This window comes from Littorina saxatilis, linkage group LG6, assembly GCF_037325665.1.
Source record: "Littorina saxatilis isolate snail1 linkage group LG6, US_GU_Lsax_2.0, whole genome shotgun sequence".
Classification (NCBI taxonomy): Eukaryota; Metazoa; Mollusca; class Gastropoda; order Littorinimorpha; family Littorinidae; genus Littorina; species Littorina saxatilis.
Genome location: NC_090250.1, coordinates 51,714,247 through 51,730,632, shown reverse-complemented (window position 1 = coordinate 51,730,632; position 16,386 = coordinate 51,714,247). Strand labels below are relative to the sequence as shown.

The following is a 16,386-nucleotide window of genomic DNA, read 5'->3' as shown; positions in this document are numbered from 1 at the left end:
GTACCAATGTCTTGAATTTATGGCAGACTTTTCCAGAGAAAATAATTGTATACGCGTTGCTTGATGTTTCCGGTAGAACACCGCGTATCACAGTCATGCACGTTGGAACCAGGCACTCATGACTCATGAAAGACACTTTCTTCACTTTTTCACACACTAAAACACCATTCTTCAGGCGACTCTGCAGCAAATGTCGTAATCCCTGTCTGTCACAGATATCATATTCATCAATAGTGATGCTCTGCTAGTATTCTAATTAAACATTTATTAGTCACAAAGCTGTTCTCCTCCGGACACGACGCGAGACCATGCCTTGACTGACTAAATGCAAGTTTTCCCACCAAATTTCTCCTCTTCCCGCAAATTTTGGTAACCTAGTTAGTCTTAGACAAAACCAAACATGTGGGCTCGGGGAGCGAAATGCACGCTCACAGTGCCATTATGTATCTGGATTTACTGGTCAACCTGAAGCCAACGGTCACATGCGTAATTAACAACCGCAAACTATATCTTTTGTTCAAAATAAGGGTGTCTAACAAGTCAGTTTCAACTTGTTAGATTCACAGGCTTTACATTTGGCTTATTATGGCAAAGACAATGGTCAATATATTTTCTTTAGAGAATGCAATCGGTTTGTGTAACAGGGGTTCCACTGTTCCAAAAGCCGGCTAGACTGACCTACTTGTCTTGAAAACGGAGACCTACTTTCTCTGCTCAACGCACGGGCTATTCGTACTGTATCTCCTCTCGTACACTTACAGGACTCTTATGGGGAAAATAAGAGATACCCAAAATAAATGTATGTGCACTGCACTTTTCTCCACACAAACAAGGAAAATGGACCAATCCGTGGTGCAATCTGAGCCACGAAAACGTCCCCTAATACACCCTCCTAAAGGTAAATTTAAGACCAATCTGGTGCAACCTGAGCCAACAAATTGCCTAACTACTTTCCAAAACCGTCACTTAGAAGACAAAGGCTGGCTCCTAGGGGGTCCGGTGGCATGCTCCCCCTGATTTTTTTTTAATAAAAATCAAGGAAAATGGAGCAATTTGGTGCAATTTGAGCCATCAGTTTTTCTTTATTTTCATTTTTTTCTTCTATTTAAATTGGTTTTTTTTTTATTTAGGTTAGGGGGGCAGGGGGGGGGGGGGTCCGGAAATCCCGGAAACCCCCCCCTGTATCCGCCCATGTCCTTCATTGCTGTTGAGGTAAATCAGTCTTGTTCTCTGTCTGATAGTAAATGTCTCTTCGAGTCGAACGTTGTCAAATGCTGCCAGCTAAATGTGTCATGAATCAATCAGGTTGCGAAGCAGGCAGAAAGATACACAAACAACAAAGAAAATCTACCAAGGAAGAGAGAGAGAGAGAGAGAGAGAGAGAGAGAGAGAGAGAGAGAGAGAGAGAGAGAGAGAGAGAGAGAGAGAGAGAGAGAGAGAGAGAGAGAGAGCGAGCGAACGAACGAACGAACGAACGAACTTTATAACTCAAGGATGGAGATTTTAGGCTCACGCCTAGTCTTACAATCTGTCCCTGCTAAACTAAGACATAAAAATAAAGACAATAAAAAGACAATTGTCAATCGCAATTATACAGTATTACTAATTACAACATTACCTATACGAATACATAATGCATGATAGAACATTGAAATGTACATGTATGTCAATATAATACAAAGGAAAAGAAAAGTCGACTCGCACACACACGCGCGCTTCATGCCTGCAATCACGTTCGCACTCAATACAACACACACACTCACACACACACATACACACACACACACACACACACACACACACACACACACACACACACACACACACACACACACACACACACTCTCACACACACACTCTCACACACACACACACACACACACACTCACACACACACATATGCGCACACACTCACAGACATATACGCACGCACACACACATACACACGCAGACACAGACAGACGGACACACACACACACACACACACACACACACACACACACACACACACACACACACACGCACACACACACACAACAACAACAACCTCATCATAATCATCATCATGATCATCGTCGACATCATTATCATCATCAACAAAATATATAGAGGTTAGTGATAGCAATGCATTCTTGCTAGAAACAGCTTTAGAATGTAACTGTTCGTGACATCAGATATTTGCGAAGCTGCGCTTTGAAGTGTTTAATCGTGCTTGACCCCTTTATCTCACATGGTAGCGAATTCCAAATTGTTGAGCCCGAAAACGCTAAACTGGTTTTATATAAATCAATACGGGGTAGCGGGGAAATTAATTTGTTTGAGCCATATCTGTCTGTTGCTTTCTGAAATAATGATCGCATGTACTGTGGGGTCTCGTTTATTTGAACCTTAAACATTAAAAGCGCCTTATTAAATAATAACTGATCTTTAAGTGATAACAAATTAAGGCTGCTAAGCTTTTGATCTGTTGATGTTTGCGGACCCGGCATGATAAGTTTAGCTGCGCGACGGTGAAGAGAATTTACTTTTTTTAAGTGAACATCGCTACAACCATCCCAAAGTGTAGATGCATAATTCAGATGAGGTAAAATATGACCAAAATAAAACAACTTGAGTGCTGAGGTATCAGCGTAATGCTTTAATTTGGAGAGAAGGAACAAGTTTTTAGATAAGGTTTTGGTAACACGGTTGAGGTGGGACTGCCACTTTAATTCAGCGTCTATTGTGACCCCGAGAACACGATGGCTGGTTACTTGCTCAATGGGTGACTCATTTAAACTGAGATGAAGATTCAGAGGAGCGAGTTGGTGTTTCTGTCGTGTTGTGATCACCATGCATTTAGTTTTGCCTGGGTGTATAATCATTGAGTTTTGTTTACACCAATCAAATATGTTGTTCAAACTCGTTTGAAGAGAGGTTTCAATAGATTGTAAACTTTTACCGGACGTGTAAAGAGACGAGTCGTCTGCAAAAAGGTCATTAATAACCGTCTTGTCTGATATATAGAGTGGTAGATCGTTAATGTAAATGCAAAATAAAAGTGGGCCCAAAACTGATCCTTGTGGGACGCCGTGCATTAGCCGTCCTATGGAAGAACGGTTACCATTAAGGGAGACAAACTGCGTTCTGTTCGCTAAATAAGAACGAAAAAAAGGTAAGTAGGATGCGTCGCCTAAATAACAAGATAATTTCTTTAACAGAATTGTGTGATCAACAATATCAAACGCTTTCTTAAAATCAAGGAAGACGGCGCCGACTGTTTCCGAATGGTTAATGGCAGAGAGCCATGTATCGCATAGTTTAACGAGAGCTGTGTGACACGAATGTTTAGGGCGAAATCCTGATTGAGATGGAGCGAAAAGACCACGGCTTTCCATGTGCAGAAGCAAGCACTTTTGTACATGTTTTTCTAATGGTTTTGATAGAACAGACAATAGCGAAATTGGCCTAAAATTGTTTATGTCGGTTAAGTCTTTTGTTTTGGGAAGTGGAATTACTTTTGCGGTTTTAAATATGTCTGGAAACACATTTCGGTCAATACATAAGTTGTACGCATACGTAATTGGCTCAACAAGAAAGGGTAACGCTAACTTGAGTAAGGAAGCGGGTATGTTATCGGGTCCCATTGACTTTTTATTACTCAAGTCAGTTATTAGTCGCCCGACTTCGTGGACTGCAATGAATGGGATGTTAAAAGGTTCAACTTCTTTCATATTGGCCTGGCAAAATAATTGAAGAAATTGTGGGCATTCATACTCGCTTTTGTCATTTTCCCTACAGGTAGACTCCAGAAGCTTACTAGGAAGAGATAAAAAATAATCATTAAAGGCACTGGGTGAAATACCAACCGAAGTTGAATGTTGTCGGGTTTTTGATTTTGCAGTTACTTCATTTATTGCTCTCCATAAGGAAGCGGTATCTTTCTTCTCAGAAACAAGTTTATTAAAATAATGCCTTTTGGCCCGGCGTACGAGGTCCAAGACCTTATTTCTTTGTTTCTTGTAATCAGCTTTTAATTTGTTCTCTTTATAGAAATCGCGAAGAGCCATAGCGTTTATAATGTCTTCATTTAACCACGGGGGTAGTGTGGGGTGCTTAACCCTCTTTTTGCGCAACGGTGCATGCTTATCAATAATTGGCAAAAATGCCTCATACAAAGCAGAAAAGGCACTATTTGGACAAGTATGAGAGAGAGAGAGAGAGAGAGAGAGAGAGAGAGAGAGAGAGAGAGAGAGAGAGAGAGAGAGCGCGCGCTTTGATTCTGATAAGGAATATTGTCTGTATATTATCTGTTTATATACAGTATTTATGTATTATATCCTTATACACACATACACACGCATATATCAACACACTCACTGTCATACTTGCAGATAACACTAGTCTGAAAATCGCTCTTAGAAATCAAACCGTGTTTCTCACTCAGGTAGCTGACCTGACAAAAAAAAAAGTAATTTGTGTTTAACTTTTTATCTCTGCATAATTTATGCCGAAGAAACCTTTTTGAGAATTGACGTGACCACGTGATGACAATTTTTTTCTCCCCAATAAGCTAACAATCAAGAAAAAAAGGTTTACTTTTTGTTTGTATCATCATGCGGAAAGGTGCGTTTGATGTATTATTTAGCCTAATAATCTTGCCAATCACAACATTTCTGAAATTAATTTTCCATTAAAAGTCGTATAAATGTTATTTAAACTTTCCAGGATAAACAAGGAGCAGCCGAATGTGCATTACATCAACGGGCACCTACCAAAACACAGCCATTCCTCAAATGACCTCACAGATGAACGCACTCCTATCTTGGGGAACGGACATCCCAAAACAAATTATATCCTCACACAGCAGAACGGAACATCAAATTCTGCCTTCCGGAAAAAACGCAGCATGACCAGGAGTTCTGGTTCTGAAGAAACACTGTACGAAAGCTACGAAACCGAACGAGAAGACGTGTTGTTTCACCAAGGGGAAGGACCGAAAATGACGCAAAATATGCAAATAGGAAATACTCGGCCTTCATTGGTGCGCGTGCTGTTTCGTCAGTTTGGCGGCACGATGGCGGTATGTCTGGCACAGAGGCTGATGGCTGATGTCTTCCTGATTCTCAATCCTCTCATCCTTGGGTAGGCCATTGCTTTAATAGCACACCTTCCTCCTCGTTTAATCTATTAAATGCAAACCAACATGGATCTGTCTAGGATTTACCATGGCATAAACGCATCCCAATACTTGAGTTGGACACGTACCAAAAATGAACATCCTACCCGGATGCGGAACGAGATTTTTTGTCTGAATACAGTTTTATTTGCAAAATATATTCATGATAAAATATAACTGGTCACAGGTAGCAGGAAGGACTTATATTTTTGTTATTTATCCAATGTTGGTATTTCTCATTTCCTTCTTATCGTCACATGCAGACAGCTGATATCTCACCTCAACACACGACAGGAGGGCAGGGAGTGGCACGGCTACGTGCTGGCAGCGGCACTCCTTCTCTTCGGCACGTGCAGAACGGTATTCCAAGCCCTTGCCATCTACAGGGCTTACTATGTCGGCCTGCAGATCAAGTCTGTTGTCATTGGTGCTGTCTTCAACAAGGTGGGTTTACCCAGAGACAATTTAACTTAGTTTTGACGATCATCCTGCCACTATGGCAAACATGATGGAGGCAGTGGGTCGAGACCATACAATCTTTGTTAGTTCTTTCCCAAAATATGTATGTGTGTGCGTTGGGGGTGGGGAGGTGGGTAGCATACACAGACACAGACAGACAGACACAAACACGCACACGCACACGCACGCACACGCACACACACACACACACACACACACACACACACACACACACACACATATTTGGGGAACGAACAAGAACCACACACACACACACACACACACACACACACACACACACACACACACACACACACATATTTGTGGAACGAACAAGAACAACACACACACACGTACACACACACACACACGCACGCACACACACACACACACACACACACACACACACACACACACACACATATTTGTGGAACGAACAAGAACAACACACACACACACACACACACACACACACAAACACACACCGACCCCCACCACCCCCCTCCCCCTCCACACACACACACCCAGGCCATCCCTCTCGATTCCCAGTCTGCTGGAAACACGACCTTTCCCCAGGCCTTACGAATCAACAACGAGGCGAAGAAGAAGGCGACGTCTGGAGAGATCGTTAGCCTCATGTCTGTGGACGCACAACGCCTGCAGGAGTTCATCAGTCGTATCTTCTTCGGCATTACCATCCCTCTCGTCCTCATCTCCGTCATCGCCATCGTCTACTCCTATGTCGCTGATGCTGCCTTCGCTGGCGTTGTCGTCCTAGTAGTGCTCATTCCATTGACTGGTGAGTTTTTTCTTCTTCAAAACACCAAAAGAACTTCAAACCAGTTAACATTTACTCGACTTGGCACACGAAAAAAAAAATATTCTGAAGTTGTTTGCCTTTATTGACATCAACACGTATTACATGTACTTTGAATCACTGAATCAGTTTAATTTGAACAAAGTGTGGTCAAGTCCAAATGAACGAGAGAAGAATTTGCTACCAATAAGAAAGGGAAACAAGTCGAGCGATATAACAACATTCAGATAGTCTCGGCTAACCATACTGAAGACCGAGACGGGTCACGCTCGCCTCCGCGAAGCACGCCTCCGTAATACTTACTAAACCTATTTCCTTTCATTCTGAGCACAGTTTTAGAGTAAACATGACATATTTGTATTTTTTTGAATTCAGGAGAAGATAAGGAATACAATGCAATCATTTTTTAATCTGTTTCTGAAAATTAAATTTTAATGACAACTTTAATGAGAAAACTAATTAACTAATTGTTAAGCTTCCAAGCTGAAATGCAATCCCATAGTCCGGACTTCGTCGAAGATTGCATAACCACAATTTCAATCAATTTGGTTGAAAAATGAATGTGTGACAGTGCTGCCTCAACTTTCACAAAAATCCGGATATTACGTCATCAGAGACATCTATTGAAAAAATGAACACATCTGGGGATATCATATCCATGAACTCTGATGTGAAGTTTCATGAAGATCGGTCCAGTAGTTGTTTCGGAATCACTTTGCACACACACACACACACACACACACACACACACACACACACACACACACACACACACACACACACACACACACACACACACACACACACACACACACACACACACACACACACACACACACACACACACACACATACACCACGACCCTCGTCTCGATTCCCCGTCTATGTTAAAACATTTAGTCAAAACTTGATTAAATGTAAACAGAACGGAACAAAATAGTGTATTCTTGCCCGTCTGAGTGTCCCACGTGGCTCGTCACCCCTGACCTCATTTACATACTAACCACACGTGTGAAAGATACGGGACAGTCATCATAGGGGCAGTCTCCGTCGCGTATGTGGCACAAAACCTTTTTACCGGTGTAACACGAGAAAATTACTCCCACGAGATTTTTACTCCGGAGTAAACATTTCGTACGAAAAAGTTACTCCCTTTACAAAAAAAGCACTCCCCCATTACACGAGAAAATTACTCCCCAAGACAGGTGAGTTCCAAGTAAACATTTCGTACAAAAATGTTACTCCCCTGACGAATAAATAACGAATAAATTACTTCACCCCAACACAAGCAATTTAACTTTCTATGCCAGGTGTACGAAATTTGTACTCCCTTGTCCCCTGTTAGTCTTGGTGGTGGAAGGGGTGGAAGGAGGGTAGCGCGACATTCGTTTGCGCGAGATCCCTTATTGGCATTATCCCTTTGCCCGCATCCCATTTTTGCGTACGAGATTTTTACTGGAAGTAAAAATAAGTCGCGTAAGGCGAAATTACTACATTTAGTCAAGCTGTGGAACTCACAGAATGAAACTGAACGTAGTCCGCCGCTAGTGCAAAAGGCAGTGAAAGTGACGAGCCTGTTTGGCGCGGTAGCGATTGCGCTGTGCTTCATAGCACGCTTTACTGTACCTCTCTTCGTTTTAACTTTCTGAGCGTGTTTTTAATCCAAACATATCATATCTATATGTTTTTGAATCAGGAACCGACAAGGAATAAGATGAAATAGTTTTTGAATCGATTTCGGAAATTTAATTTTGATCATAATTTTTATATTTTTAATTTTCAGAGCTTGTTTTAATCCAAATATAACATATCTATATGTTTTTGGAATCAGAAAATGACGAAGAATAAGATGAAATTGTTTTTGGATCGTTCAATAAAAAAATAATTTTAATTACAAGTTTCCGATTTTTAATAACCAAACTCACTCATTAGATTTTAAGCCACCCAGCTGAAATGCAATACCAAACCCCGGCCTTCGTCGAAAATTGCCTTGCCAAAATTTCAATCAATTTAATTGAAAAATGAGGGTGTGACAGTGCCGCCTCAACTTTTACAAAAAGCCAGATATGACGTCATCAAAGGTATTTATCGAAAAAATGAAAAACATGTCCGGGGATATCATACCCAGGAACTCTCATGTCAAATTTCATAAAGATCGGCCCAGTAGTTTAGTCTGAATCGTTCTACACACACACACAGACAGACAGACAGACAGACAGACACACATACACCACGACCCTCGTCTCGATTCCCCCCTCTATGTTAAAACATTTAGTCACAACTTGACTAAATGTAAAAATGGGGAGTAAACATTTCGTGGAGGGAGTAATTTTTTCGTGCCTTGGGGAGTTCTTTTCTCGTACGAAAAGTGTACTCGGAGTAAGAATTTCGTACGAAATGTTTACTCCGGAGTAAATTTTTCGTGGAGTAAAAATGTCGTGTTACACAGGCTTTCATTTGACAGAACATCACTATATGTGGCCATTTCTGCGAAAAGGGACACTGTTGATCTAAGCCTCTGATTGGAGAAACGCGGGGTCAAAGTTAGAGCAAAATGTAAACAAACTTTGCTGTGCTGACTGATGTCCACTTCAAGTTGAATTTCTAAAATGTTCAATGAATTATCAGCGATAGTACAATGAACAGCAATTTAAAGTAATGGAAAATAGTCTTGGGATCAACATTACAAACTTCTACAAATGTTTATGTTCATTCCTCCTCAGGAAAAACACATCGAACCGATGACAAGTTGACTGCGATGATGCCGAAAATGCCGAATGTCAGCTGCTTTTACTGACTGTTTTCTGATCATGTCACAATACAGGCCTTGCAGGAGCGTGTCAGAAGCTGGTTCAGGAGAAACTGCTCTTCTTCAAAGACCTGAGAATCAAGACGTTCAATGAGATTCTGAATGGAATCAAGGTATACTGGAACTCTTACTCTCTTGTTGTTGTTGTTGTTGTTGTTGTTGGTTGTGGCTGTGGTGTGTGTAGTTGATCATAAAATATTTGGCTCTGCTTGAACGCATCCATACCCTGTATGTGCACTTTCACGGAACTAACATGTCCCCAATAGGCTAGAGGCCTGGGGGACGTTGAATCCCAATTTGTTTCGCAGCATACCCGTTATGTGCACTTTTGGACTCTTGCTGCGAGCCACATGCAGTTATAAATGAATTTTTTTTTAATTGATTATTAAATATTGCGGATCAGATTCAATGACTAGGTTTGCTCAAAAGTATTCCTGAACTGAGGAAAAGGACTCATCCTGGTGAACTTCTTTCCCTCACCACACGAGTTTAAAACGAGACTTACCCGATCTGTCCAGGCGCTCTCCAGTCACTCCAACTGCTAAGAGTTGTAGACGGGATAAGGAAGGATTTCCTTATCATTATTCTTGCAGTGTTAACCTTGATCGTCTGCTCAGGTGCTGAAATTGTACGCGTGGGAGGAGTCGTTTGAGCGGCGCGTGGCGGAGGTGCGTGGCCAGGAGGTGCGCTGTCTTATGAAGGTGGCTATGCTCTACGTGCTGCTGGGACTCTGCTTCAACATGATGGCTTTCCTTGTGCGTATCACTGCCTCTGTTCCCATCCCCTCATCCACCTGCTACCCTGTCCATAGCAGGGGCGGATCACGTCATTTTGAAGGAGGGGGGGTTCCAAATTTCTTTCAGGGACAATTCGACGACGCGAAGCGTTTAGTTGAGGGCGCGAAAATGGAGCAATCTTGTGCAATTTGAGCCAAGAGCTTCCATTATTACACCTTCAAAAAAGTAAATTTAAGATGACAAATTTGGATCAAAACAAGAAAAGTTGACCGATTTTGTGCAACCTGAGCCAGCAAATTACCCAACTACCGTCCAAAATCGTCATTTAAAAGACAAAGGCCGGCACCTAGGATGGTCCGGGGGCATGCTCCCCCGTAAAAATTTGATAAAAATCTAGGAAAATGGAGCAATCTGGTGCAATCTGAGTCATCACTTTTTCTTTCTTTTCAAATTTATTTATTTTGTTGATACATTTTTTTCTCTCTCTCTATTTATTTTTATTTTTTAGGCTGGGGGGGGGGGGTCCGAAAACCCCGGAAACACCCCCTGGATCCGCCCCTGCATAGCCTCTGTATGTGGCTGTGTGTCTGTGTGTCCCTCTGTCTGTCTGTCTGCCTGTGTCTGATGAGGGTGGCTTTAGGCTATATGTGCTGCTGGGACTCTGCTTCAACATGATGACTTTCCTTGTGCGTATCGTTCCCATGTGGCTTTATAGGTTGTAGGGACACCAACAAAAACACACACACACACACACACACACACACACACACACACAACACAACGCAACACAACACAACACAACAATATATATTTTTTCATGAAGTACTACTTCTGCCCCCTTCCCCCGACCACTTTCTACCCTGTCAACAGCCTGTGCCTGTCTGTCTGTCTGTCTGTCTGTCTGCCTGACTACTATATGTCTGTCTGTCTGTCTGTCTGCTTATCTGTGTCTGGTGAAGGTGGCCCTCTTCCCCCAACCACTTGCTATCCTATCAACATCCTCTGTCTGTCTGATCAGGCTGGCTGTGCTCGATGTGGTGCTAGTACTGATATTGTTCCTTGTGGGTATTTCTACTTCTGCTTCCTTCCAATGTACCACTGCCTACCCTGTACACAGCCTCTGTCTCTGCCAGTTAGTCTCTGTACGGGATCCACGCTGACTCGCATCGAGGATAACACTTTTGACACTGGATTTGGATTTTCGAATACTAACAAACAATGTTTGGACGCATTCACTATGTGATAACATACGGTCTACGTTGTTGTGCGTTCTATAGATGACACTGGCGACGTACGGTTGGTACGTGCTGTCTCATAGCGATCACTTCCTCGACCCCAGTGCTGCCTTCGTCATCATGTCTCTGCTGAACGTGCTGACTCCCACACTCGACTCCTTCGGAATGCTCATCTCCTTCTTCGTGCAGGTCAGTTGGCTAGGGTGGCTAGGGTGGCGAGAATAGCGTCACGCTCATAAGATAATTGCCTATGTCATTTTTTGATGTTTTGAGAAAAACGCAAACAACTTTCTTTGATTTCTGAACAATCTCATTTTAGTTATAAGTTGCAAACTGCCTATCTCGAGCGGTGACAGCTGAATAAACGTGAGATAAAAAGCTGAGAGCAACATTTTCAATCAGCAAAACTGCATAACAACCCACAAAGAGCTTTAGCATACTTTCACATTCTCAAAACAAGCCTTCCTGTATCATAAAAAAAAGTGCCTAACTCAAGAAACGAGATCGGCTGTTTTGCTCACGTTACCGTGGCAATGGTTTCCGATGGTCTGAGAGTTTGTACTCTCTAACACATGATAGATACCCTTCCAGTAGCTTCCCCTGTAGTTTCACTACAGAAATGCCTAACACTGAGATACTGGTATTTTTCTCCTGAGCGTGACGATAGGTGAGGGGAGAAGGACGATGGGAGGGATGATAGGTTACTGGAGGATCATTTCACCTGGGACTGAATGTTTTATTGCTTACAATTTCAATTAGTTAACTTGCTCCTGAACAGTTTTCCTTATTGCCCTACCCCCCCTCCCCCTCCCCGACCCATTGAACAAAGAAAGAAGCAAGCAAAGAAAAGAAAAGACCGAAAGGAAAAGAAAAGCAAAGAAAGGAAGTAAGAAAGAAGAGAAAGAAAGAAATGAGAAAAAAAGAAAGAAAGAAAGAAAGAAATAAGCAATTTATTCCGCACAAAAGGGGAACATTGAAACAATCAAACAAAGTAATACGGTGTTTTTATGTCACATTTACTATAGCAGACTTTACCTACCCTGACTGTATGTGTGTTTTGAGGCCAAGGTATCAGTGAGAAGAATCAACGATTTCCTGTGCAGCCCAGAACTAGATTTTGACGCTGTCAGTCATGTCACGAAACCAGGTATGCTGGCGTTCGTCTGAGTTTGCCCGTGCGCGTGCGTGTGCGTCTGTATGTGTGTGTGTGTGTGTGTGTTTGTGTGTGCTTGTGCGTCTGTATGTGTACGTGTGTGTGTGTGTGTGTGTGTGTGTGTGTGTGTGTGTGTGTGTGTGTGTGTGTGTGTGTGTGTGTGTGTGTGTGTGTGAATGAAATAACACGAGAATGAGTGCTTTAGTTGGGGTAAAAAAGTTGACGCATTCTTTCTTGTGTGTGCACAACGATATTATCTCGCTAGGGAGATGCCTGCTCGCTAGATAGAATAACAGATAAAAAGAAGTCATGGAATATGATTTTTAACTGCTTTTAGGTGAGGCCATTCGTGTGGAAAAAGCTACATTTGCTTGGGACGACACGCAGTATCCCATTTTGAAAAAGTAAGTTCGTATTAATATAGTCAGAACTCTCGATTTGCTATTGTGAAGATTGATATCATATCATTGTAATGGGGATGAGCCCGCAGACCAATGGATAGTGCGCTAGCTTTATAACCTTATTAAATATTGGCGTGGGTTCGATGCCCCGTTGACAGTTTTCCTGTTCTTTCTCGATAATCCTAACAGCATTAACTTGACAATGTCCAAATGACGTCTGGTAGCAGTGAATGGCATTTTGTTTCGCAACATTAAATATTTTTAGTTCAGCCTGACAGTGCAAACGGGACGGTTGGTGTCGGTTGTAGTCAATTGTTAACATCTTTCCCTTTTCTTTGTTAATAACTCAAACAGCATCAGTGTGGCAATGTAGTCAGGACGGCTTGTAGCGGTGGTGGGGCCGGTAGGGGCTGGCAAGTTTTCACTCATCATCAATTATTAACACATTTCCCTTTTCCATGTTAACTCAAACAGCATCAGTGTGACAGTGCCCACAGGACGACTTGTAGCGGTGGTTGGGCCAGTAGGGGCGGGCAAGTCTTCACTCATCAGCAGCTTTCTTGGCGAGATGGTAACGCTACGTGGCCACGTCGCTCTGAAGGTCGGGAACTTTTTCTTGTAGCTTCTTTATTAATGCTAAAATCGTGTGTGTGTGTGTGTGTGTGTGTGTGTGTGTGTGTGTGTGTGTGTGTGTGTGTGTGTGTGTTTGAAAAGGACATAGAAAGATCAATAAACCTAAAAATCTGATCTTGATATTTAGTTCGATACTAATATGGTGTATTGTTAAAATCACCAAAGACTATATCATTGTTAGGATTGTTCAATTTGGTATGATTGCTTAGGTTGTTCGCGTTGTCATTTTGTTGTATGTTTCTTATGTCCTTTTGAATATTGATTGATTGAATGGTTGATCGATCGGTTGCTTGCTTGATTCATTCATTCAATTGTTAATTAATTCCTTTATTGAGTCCGACATTCATTAATCGGTTTACAAGTTCGTTAGTTCTTTTATTCATTCATTCGTGCATTTCTTTGCTTAGCTGTTTATTTTTTGTAAGCTCTTATGTACTTAAGTATGCATTTCTTTATTCATTTATTAATTTGCTTATAAATGTGTTACATTAATCTATCTATTTGTGAACACTGTGCAGGGAAGCGTGGCTTACGTAGCCCAGCAGGCATGGATTCAGAACGCCACAGTGCGTGACAACGTGCTGTTCGGTCAGGCGTATCAGCGTGAGCGTTACAACGCCGTGGTCAAGGCGTGCCAACTGGAGCGTGACCTCTCCATCCTTCCGGCCGGAGACATGACGGAGATCGGCGAGAAGGTACGCGGGAAAAGAGAGTGATACATTATGGATTGTTTTTTATTGAAAAGAAGGAAGGCTTTTCCTGGTTAGGCAGGTATTTTTTTTCAGATTTGAAAAAACGTTTTGTTCTGTCTTTCATTTCCTTGAGAAAGGTATTTTTTTAATTCTGCAGTTTATCTTCCGTTGTTTCTGACATTCATTTGGGAGAAAAAAAGGTGATCATTAATAATTAGTGTAGAATGTACATCTCAGAATATGTTTGTTTACAGGAATAACGGTTGAAAGGCCTACATATTTAATAACAAAAGAGCAGCATGAAGACTGTGTATTTATCTTAAGGTCGTGAGGACAAGAGCTGAAATAAAGGTATATTTGCATCTCCAGACACTGTGTGTTCTATGCGTCAATCGCCTATGTTCTAAACGTCAATAACCTTTATTTTAAGCGTCAATTAACCAATGTTCTAATCGTCAATACACTTTATTTTAAGCGTCAATTAGCCTATGTTCAAAACGTCAATAACCTTTATTTTAAGCGTCAATAACCTTTATTTCAAGCGCAGCGTCAATTGCTTGTGTTCTAAGCGTCAATATCCGCAGCGTTTTCTAATCTAAGACTAGACTACTGTAATTTCACATGAGTACGTATTCCAACCAGGGAACCAATCTGAGCGGCGGACAGAAACAGCGCGTGAGTTTAGCACGTGCAGTGTACAGTGACAGTGACGTCTACCTCATGGATGACCCGCTTTCTGCCGTGGATAGTCACGTGGGCAAAGCTATCTTCAGTGACGTCGTTGGCCCCCGAGGAATCTTGAAAGGCAAGGTAAGTAAAGAGCTTGTGATGTCTTTGCTGCCAAAGGAAAAGAAAGCGTCTTGCGTGAGCGTGTGGTGATGGCTTGCTTTCTTTGGCAGTCTTTGCGCTCGCGATTAAAAGATTGCTTTCTCTCTTAGCCTCAAGATGCAAGGTGCTACCAACACGAAATGAACGATCGATTTTTTTTTCTCCATCGTAAATGCTTTCTACCAAAATTCTACGTCTTCAAAACCTTTGTCCACCGCCTAAAAATGAAAAAAATCCTTGGCAGTTTGCAGAAAGGTACATGTCTCAGCTGGAGTTCATCTTTGGTTTCGGTGATTTATTTGTATGTTTTGCCAAATGCAATGCCGCACAATCAAATAACAACGGCACACAATAAGTTATAAGCTGATGCTCTCGAGCATCAATTCTGAAAGTTTGTATCTGCTGAAACACAAACGAAAAGAAACCTGAATACAAATCAAGAAAGGTTAATTAAAACGGCTTCAAAGTTCATACAGGAATCAGATTGTGTTTCTGTGATTTGAAAAGTAGGGTTTATATTTGTGTATGACCCAGACACGCGTTCTGGTGACGCACGGCGTGCACTGGCTCCCCCTAGTGGACGAGATTGTGGTGCTGAGGCAAGGGCAGATAACCGAGGTGGGCAGCTACACGCAACTCATGCGGCACAATGGCGACTTCGCGCAGTTTCTCAAGACTTACTTTACACAGGACCACAATAATGACGGGGAGGGGGAGGACGAGGAAGATGAAGAACTAACCGACCCTGAAGGTACTTCGTTGTTATCGTCATCGTCATCGGGGATGAAGGGGGGAGGGCTGGGGGGGGGGGGGGGTGGTGGGGGTGGGGGGGGGGGGTGGTGGGGGTGGGGGGGGGGGGGGGGGGGGGGGGGTGGGGGGGTGGGGGGATGGAGCGGTTTCCTTTTAGCATTTAAGGTACCCCGTATATGTTATTATGCGTGCATGTTTCAGCTAAATATCCTACAGAAAAACACTGTCTGTGTCTCTGTTTTCTGCCACCCCCCCCCCCCCACCCCCTGACTCCGGCCGTCTTTAACCGCAAAATGAATAATAGTTTCAAACCATGCATTAGGCTTACCTATTTTGTATCTCTGTCCGTTCGTATGTTCAGTCGTGCAAATGCTAACCACAAGATCATTAGGCGTACTATTCGGCAACTATGATATTCGAGATATATATATCATTTTTGCCCATTTCGCGTAATCGGCAAAACGCTGCCCAATACGTGAAATCGGCAGCGTTTTGCCGAAATCGCGAAAAGGCTTCTAAAATTTGCCCATTTTGCGAAATCGGCAGCCACTTTTTGGTTTTAAAGTTCTCAAATGCCTGGGATATCATCACACTTCAATCAATCAATCAATATGAAGCTTATATAGCGCGTATTCCGTGGGTACAGTTTTAAGCGCTTGTCGAAGAGTTGTCAACACAGGACTAACAAAGAAACTAACATCTACAGACGGACAC

General features: G+C 42.4%; 1 protein-coding gene across 1 annotated transcript in view; it reads left to right on the top strand.

Annotated features, from left to right (window-relative positions):
* Positions 1-16,386, top strand: part of LOC138969498 (ATP-binding cassette sub-family C member 3-like) — a 69,319-nt gene that overhangs the window by 15,457 nt on the left and 37,476 nt on the right. Inside the window, exons 9-20 of the mRNA XM_070342304.1 lie at positions 4,708-5,124; positions 5,422-5,602; positions 6,194-6,416; positions 9,259-9,356; positions 9,861-9,998; positions 11,258-11,404; positions 12,278-12,362; positions 12,706-12,772; positions 13,244-13,370; positions 13,921-14,097; positions 14,737-14,904; positions 15,457-15,673. Coding sequence (XP_070198405.1) covers positions 4,708-5,124; positions 5,422-5,602; positions 6,194-6,416; positions 9,259-9,356; positions 9,861-9,998; positions 11,258-11,404; positions 12,278-12,362; positions 12,706-12,772; positions 13,244-13,370; positions 13,921-14,097; positions 14,737-14,904; positions 15,457-15,673 — 2,045 coding nt within the window. The remainder of the gene's footprint in view (positions 1-4,707; positions 5,125-5,421; positions 5,603-6,193; positions 6,417-9,258; positions 9,357-9,860; positions 9,999-11,257; positions 11,405-12,277; positions 12,363-12,705; positions 12,773-13,243; positions 13,371-13,920; positions 14,098-14,736; positions 14,905-15,456; positions 15,674-16,386) is intronic.